Genomic DNA, 7642 nt, shown 5'->3' with positions numbered 1-7642 from the left:
TATTATACCATCACAGTAAATAAATACGAAAAACAAAAAATTAGGGTAGTTGTTGATTTTCAGCGGTCTGTATCAAATGTGTAAACATTGCTGGGGACATAATCTTGCACCCGAGCGAAATCTGATTACTACCAAAATGACTAATGTCTTGAAGAATCCACCTACTGCTCCAATATTTACCTGATCTTCCAACCTCTCTGCCGTACCCCTCGTGAGCTTAAGTTTAAGAAAAACTAATTTAGAAGGAGTTACACGCGGAAAGGTTTTGGATGGCTGGGTATAGCATCAACCCAATCGATCTTGATCGTCTTGAAACCCAACTTCACCATGCGATTGAAGAAGATGAAAAGTATAAGCGAGAAGATGCCGCAAAATTTAGAGCGATTGAACAAAGCAAGACGTATGAGGAATTCAGGTAACGGGATCGGCGTCGATAGTTGTAAATTAAGGAAGGGTATAAGAATTATTTTAATTATAAAAGTATACTAGTGGATTTTCATAATCTGTAAAAGTGGGTTATTCCTGACTCACGTAAATATTTTTGGCCAATTCAGTTATTCTTACAAAAGAACAGCATTTCTCTCGTTAATGTTGATGGCGGTTTCTAATTGCAGGAATATCGTAAAGGCTTCTCATTTGAAACCTCTTGATAAGCATGAATCTCTGTCCACCAAAAACATGAGGCCTATGGTTTGGAATACTTATGCCACTTGTACGAAAAATTCTCCCAAGAATGAGCAAGTCACGTCATCATTCACTCATTCTTCCCAAAGAGTATTTCCATGATTTCTACGTTATACAATACTGTCTCCCATTATTTTCTCGAGAATGCAAAATTTATTTCTTCATTTTTAGGTGAAAATAGATGAATTGATGCAAAAGCAACTAAGCTATTACAATTTTCAGCAGTTATGGCTTTTGCTTTGTGAGGATCAAGAAAGGCGTGTGATAATGCTGAAGAAAGCTATTTCCCAAGGAAATATTTTTCAGAACCATGATATTCCAGTAGATTTAATGGTTGAAGTTATGGAAACACTGAATGATTCTCTCAGTGATAGTTTTCAAATTCCAGAAGAAACATTTGAGTTGGCAATTGAAACGATGAGATCAATCTTTTCTACTCCAAGGTAATCATAGTTCATCATCTAGTTATTCATTTGGCTTATTAGTTGTCTGGTTATATTGCTATTGGGATAAGCTTTATCCCCTCTTTGGCTGCATAAGTTTTTAATTTTGGTCCATTCCCTTTCAACATTCAGGTGTCCTTGTCCACAAAATATTTAAAACCCTACCTTTATGATCCATCATAGTGACTGATTAGAAAACCATATTTTACTTCTCAGGAAGATACACATAATTAATCATTCCTTCTGCCAAGTAAAGGTTCCATCTCTTCATCTGTTGGTGGTATACAAAATTTTTGTATCAACTTCAAATCACATAATGTTAACACAATAGATGTTAATGCAGTTGCAATACATTGTAAAACATATAGATCTTTAGAAATACCACATACCTGCTGCAATTGCAATGTGGTATTTGTATTGTCTGCATTTGAATCTATTCCTCAAGGGTTTATCCTCTGCAGACTCTGGCCGTTTTCCAATTCGCAATTATTCACCCTTCGTGCACTTTTCGATCGTCAACTTACGGATGTGACGACAGCAAGGGTGGATCCAATCGGTTGAGGGCACAAGGGAACGAAGGGTAAGTGAACTAGGGAACGGGGATGCTCCCTCGCTCCCTTCCCCTCGTAGGAAATGGACGTCAAAATGGCGGCAATGGAAAACTCAGAAATCTTGAACTGGAGTTTTAAGTAATTTTGTGTTTATTATGTGAGCTCTTCTACGTTATATTATATCGGCATTGTGAATTCTTGCTCTTCGCATGCAAAAATATAAGTATAAAGGTGAAATTGATTCTTAAATCAACCACCAGATATTCTAACACTACCCCGTGCGTCACATTTCGTTACTGCCAATAGTTCGCATTATTTCCGTTCACACTTTATGGCGCCAGTAGAGCATTAGTAAGGGAACAGGGTGCAAGGGAGAAAGGGATCAAGGGAATGAGTGCATACTACGTGGATTGGAAAACGGCCTCTCTTTTCCTGCATACTTAGTGGGGGAAATTTCATTACATCAATCTAGGTACAGTGAGCTCACAGCTTGTGAGGGAAAAATGTCTAGGTTACAGAAAAATAGTTTCACCTACGGTGTTGTTCATGTACTGCCTTAACCACAACATCTGTGGCAGACAGCTTGGAATAAGGCTCAATATTTGTTGCTTGGGCAACAAATATAAATGAAATAATTTCCAATGGGGGTAGCACACTCACATCTCATGGAAAAAACCATGGAAGATAAAATTTTGTACTTTCAGTTACAGTAAAGTAAATTGTGTGATGGCTGATAATATCCTTGTGAGGGAAAAGAATTAGGTATGAAAAAATCGATAGAGAAAAAAATCAATTGCCTTGACCAGCATTCGAATCCGAATCCCCCGATTTCTGGTCAATTGCTTTAGCCAGTTAAGTAACCGAGGTTTCATTCTCCTCTGTGGAAATTTTTGGACTCTACCTATTACTTAGGTATACGTATAATTAGGTATGTTGGCTTTGCACCAGTCCACCGTAGAAATGTATTTATTGAGTCAATATGTACCACTGTAGCAGTAACATTAAGATTAAACTGCAGGATAACTATCACCAAATATACAGTCACACAGAAAGAATGAAGAAAATGGAAGTGGGATAGGCATAGAGAGAGATGCTATCGGAAGAATTATGTGTAAGCAAGGGGTGGGAGAATTTGAGGTTAGGAAAGCATTAAGAATTTTGAGCTGCGCTTGTATCTGCAGTGAGGGAGTGAGGTAAAGAATTGATCACTGACCAGAATGACTTGGAAGTGTTTCCTTGGGAAGTCAATGTTTGGGTAATGGATGAGGAAAATATGGTCATTAGTGTTCCCTTTTTGTGGTCCACCTTCCCTCTGTATGCGTCATTTATGGGATGAAGTCTATCTGTCTTTCTGCAAAAATGCTTCTGTCTACTTATCAGGAATTCCCCTCCTCCTTTTCTAAAAATGTTTTTATGGATGGTAAATCGCGGTGGCACTAAATTTTCTACCCCCATTATGCCTCTGTACATATTGATTAGATCATGCTTTAATTCTGTCACTTGGCAGATTTTGAGGTGATTTGTTACTTATGTAGAGCATCATGGTGTACTCTTTCATACTCAGAATTCCTGCTATCTTGGTAACCTTACAGATTCACTCTACATGTGATGTTTTTGAATGAGCGGGAAAGAAATGTCATCAGTCAACTCAAAGAAAAAGTGAAAGCTTACCTGAAAGAGAAGGAAAAACAGAATGAATCGGGAGGGAGTGAAGATACATGTGTGAAATTTTTGGATAACTTTTAGTTTAATGTAGGTATCTGTAGCTATTAATACATTTAACAACTTTGTCTTATGATATCAGTAAAATAAACCCTATGAAAGATATAACAAAATTCCTCAGATAACAAGTTCATTCAAATTCTCTTCCCCATTTTTACCCATAATCTGAGTGTCTCTGCTTTCAGAATTCATCCTGAATGTACTTTTGTAATGTCTAATCCTGCAAACCTGCTATTCTGCTGGCTTTTTCAGGTTATCTGAACTGCTACAATGCAGACTAACGTTCTCATGCTTAAATTCATTACAATGACAGTTAAGCAGTAATACAACACAGGTCTTTGACTAAGAGCCCCAAGGCTATGTCAGCCCCAGGGGGTCTCCCTATTAATGTAAAGGTGTGCTAGTAATGGATCCTATGGCATAGTTTGCTTGAGGGCCACATATGGGTTGATACAACTCCACTTTTGTACGTAATCTGATTTTTAGCTTTTAAATTTTTTTATCCGAGGCTTCAAAATCAGCTGGTTGAGATATAGTGGAATTGTCTGTTGGATTGCGGGAGAAAAATTTTTAATGAATCCTAATAACCAGAGGTGTTTCAAAGTGAACTTGTGGAAGCCCAAATGTTTATTTTCGCTATAATGTCTATTCAAATCATATTTTCATGAAGACAGCATGAATAGTATTTCCATTAGTGGTTCCCTGTCCGAATAAGTCTGCATACCTGAAATTACATCATGCACTGACCTCCCCAATCCACCACTTTCCTGTCCATCTACCTCTGCATTCAAAGCCTAGGCCATAGCCAAATTCAAAAGTAATTAAGAGAAACGTTTTTTTTCCAACACAATTAGAGCTGTTGAAACCTCATATTTTCCCCACTGCATTTTAATTTTTCCTTAGGCTTAAATCTAAGGTTCTCATAATCTGCTTCTGCTCTGCAGACCACCATTGGGAAACCATTGATTTTCAGTATCTATGCTCTAGTAAGAATGAAGTATTAACATTTGGTTCCCAAATGTTACTGGGCTGAAAATTTATGAGGTGCTTTTGAAATGTTTCTGAAGTGTGTAGATGTCCTTATTTCAAGGGAGTAACTGTGGTGTAGACAGAGGCGTTCCTTTATGGAGTTACCCACAACAACTGCTCTTCAAGTGAGAAAATTCTTCGTACGAAAAACCATTTGCCTAAAATGGGATTCAAATCATTGTGGAATTTTTTAGTGTACCCCCACCCCAAATTTCTGGTACTCCCCCCAGAAATTCCAAAAAGGATTTTTTGTGCTGAGGTTTTTCGTGCAAGGCCCTTCGACTCAAAGGCTCGGAGACTCTAGGGTTCTCGAAGTGTGACATTTAGATTCTAAATTATGCAACCTCTGCATCTTTAATTCACTATATTTCAAGTTCGATTAATCGTTTTTCCTCTACAATTCGTATCTGTCTGAAAGTCAGTGTTAATCTTAACACTTTCAATGCTGACCATGTAAAACTCAAAATCGACCCCCGGTGCGGCTGTCGTTTTTTAATGTAAAACGCATGCATGGGTGCCAAAAGAGCTGGGAAAAATAATGAAAAAATTTTCTTGGCCCTAATTTGTTAGCTATGAATTTTTTTATTCATGACGTGATATCACGTCACCCGCACAGCGGGATATAAACGTAATGCGGGTTGCATACTGTCGGATTTTTCCCCGCGCCATCGTTTTCTTTCAATTTTTTTTCTGCGCTATGTATCCAAAAAAATACGAGGAAAATGAATTTGTTATGCTCTACTGGTATCACCATTGGTATTTTGCCACTGCCATAGGGAAATTTTTGGCTTAGATGGATGTAATGCAAGTTATAAGTACAAGGAATCGCCGTGAACAGCTGTTTGATTGTGATGGTAATTCTGCACAAGATATTTCGGCATATTCCTTGTACTAGTAATCCTAAGTATGGGGGTAGGGTTCGATAATATTGAATAATTTCTACATTTTCTTCTGAAGCCACTATTCTCGTCACAAATTCCTTCACTCGTTTCATGTTTTCAGCTCCAATTCCTTTCTTCCCATACGACCACCCGTAAGCATCAGATATTTAACAAAAATGGTTTTCACATACCATTATGAGTTCCCTTCACTGCAGGTGCTTGAGATGGATGGCACTCTGCTTTCGAGATTATTTTCCGATGGTGTAGTAGGGTGTTTCTTGACGTGCACCACTCCTGCCGGCTGTTCTAAGGTTGGAGGGGGTACGGAGATGAAGCGAGGGGTGATAGTAAGATTTAGTCGGTCCACTTGTGAGAACTAGGAATAACCTTTTTGGAAGTGCTATCGGCACATCAAAAAGATGGGGAAGGTATGGGGAAATATTTTGCTGATACGTGTCCTTTTAGGGTTATTGGGGTATAGGCTCCGTTGCCGAAATAAAAATGGATGTGGAAACAGAAATAATCAACCTATAACTTCCTCATTACTATCTTCTGAACTCAAGCCAATAACATATTTTTGCAATATGATGTTACCGAGTTAGAAATTAATGCATAAAAACTGGAACTAATAGTATTTGCAAGCAAACATCTTACAAGTAATCTTCATTTAGGCCACGTATCGCGGTTCTTACTACGAATATTCTGCGAAAATCTGAAAATGATGTAAATTTTTACCGCAATAATATTTTTTCATTTGGTGCATAATAATATCAATTCGAGTAAACCATTCAATAATGCGTATTGCTAGGAATAAATTTGCAGCATCTATGACCCTTATTACTTACCCGATTACCGAAAGCGACGATACGTTTTCTTTCTAATTACACGAGGGAAAGAGTAATTCCATCGCGCTAGGAAATCTCTAGTTACTTCTTATTTATGTAAGAGCCCTAGACTATTGAAAAAAGGAGCACATAACATGAAAAAAAAATATTTTATTTACCCATAACAAATTCAATACAATCGAAATGATTACCATTTTTAAATTATATATTATATACCACTACGTACAGTCATGCATGTTTTACCTGTGTAGGAAATACCTCTCTCACAAATTTTATAACAATATAACAACCTACAATACTATTGCAATATAACAAAGCAACTAAACAAGGCAACCTATAATACTATTGCAATATATGATACATAAATATATAATACTATTTATGCCTTCTTATGAAAGAAAGAAAAAAGCTCGGGGCAGAGTAGAGGAGACCTAGCAGCCAATGTAGATATCTGCGGTCTCTTTCCTATGCCCAAGAGTGCTTGCACCGCAATAGTGCAATACTTGCACCATCGATTTTTCTTTCTGCCACCTTCCCTTTGGATGAGTTCAGGGAAGAGAGATTGATATATTGATGGTAAAAGTGGCTTGGGATAAGGAATGTGGGATGGAAGAATAAAGGATCTAATGACAGAAATACGGAATTTATAAGGGTAATCTTTCCGGCGGGTTCACGATAAATGAAAAAGCGTGCATAGCTTTCGGGAAGGAATTATTAGGGAATCAATGGAGGAGTGAAATGAATCTAAAAGGGACGGATTTTTTTAGATGAAATACTCAGGCTCTGAATCGTTTGGGCCGGTATTTGCTGAAAAATGTAGGGCTTGAAGAATGCTAAAGAATCCATCACGACTCATGTATATCCGAATGCAAAGTAGGTCAAACAAGATAGCAATGCTCCATAAGTCGGATATATTGGTTATAGGAATACTTACCTTGTGAAATATTAGGTCTATGAAGGTAAAACTCTTCATAGGTCAATTGTTTCCAATTCCTAACCTATTCTTTCGAAGATTATGAGAAAGTATGTCTGTATACGAAAGACGGTGTCTGGGAAAAGGAGACGCAAAAAACACTTGGGTCCTTGGAAGGGGGTGGAATGGTGAGAGCTGGGTTTTCTATGAAAGTGATATTTTGAGGGGTGATATTGTAAGGTGGTAATTGTTATGGTAATTGTTATAATTGTGGTGGATATATTGAGGGGTGGTATTGTAAGGGGTGTAAAGTGATATTCACTGAACTAAGGGTCCACCGCAAAGGACGGTATTGTTAGAGGGTTCAGGAAAGAATAGGACAAAGGGGATGGGCCAGTGATTGACATAAAGGGATCTGGCGTAGAAGGAGGCAACGCAGTACCTGATTGTGAGGGTTCAACCTCCTCCCCACCCTCCTCCTCTCTAATTTATAGCTCGGAGTCTTCAGAGAATGCCTGATCCCGCTCTCTTCCAGGAGCTCCCCCTTCTTCGTGTACATTCTTCTAGAGAAGGC

General features: G+C 38.1%; 1 protein-coding gene across 2 annotated transcripts; it reads left to right on the top strand.

The window, feature by feature from the left end:
- Positions 1 to 56: 56 nt before the first annotated feature.
- Positions 57 to 3513, top strand: LOC124156562 (coiled-coil domain-containing protein 103). Of its 2 annotated transcripts, XR_006864346.1 has the most exons (5): positions 57 to 415; positions 615 to 774; positions 856 to 1127; positions 1260 to 1407; positions 3271 to 3513. XR_006864346.1 is itself a non-coding variant. In XM_046531184.1 (4 exons), exons 1-4 carry the CDS (start codon positions 270 to 272, stop codon positions 3422 to 3424), a joined length of 732 nt encoding a protein of 243 aa, XP_046387140.1. In that variant the 5' UTR covers positions 57 to 269; the 3' UTR covers positions 3425 to 3513. The 2 variants fall into 2 exon arrangements, 1 of the variants encoding a protein (XP_046387140.1); XM_046531184.1 differs by lacking the exon at positions 1260 to 1407.
- Positions 3514 to 7642: the final 4129 nt, after the last annotated feature.

The sequence above is a fragment of the Ischnura elegans genome, chromosome 3 (genome assembly GCF_921293095.1).
Source record: "Ischnura elegans chromosome 3, ioIscEleg1.1, whole genome shotgun sequence".
Taxonomy (NCBI): domain Eukaryota; kingdom Metazoa; phylum Arthropoda; class Insecta; order Odonata; family Coenagrionidae; genus Ischnura; species Ischnura elegans.
This window is presented reverse-complemented; position numbering and strand designations above follow the sequence as displayed.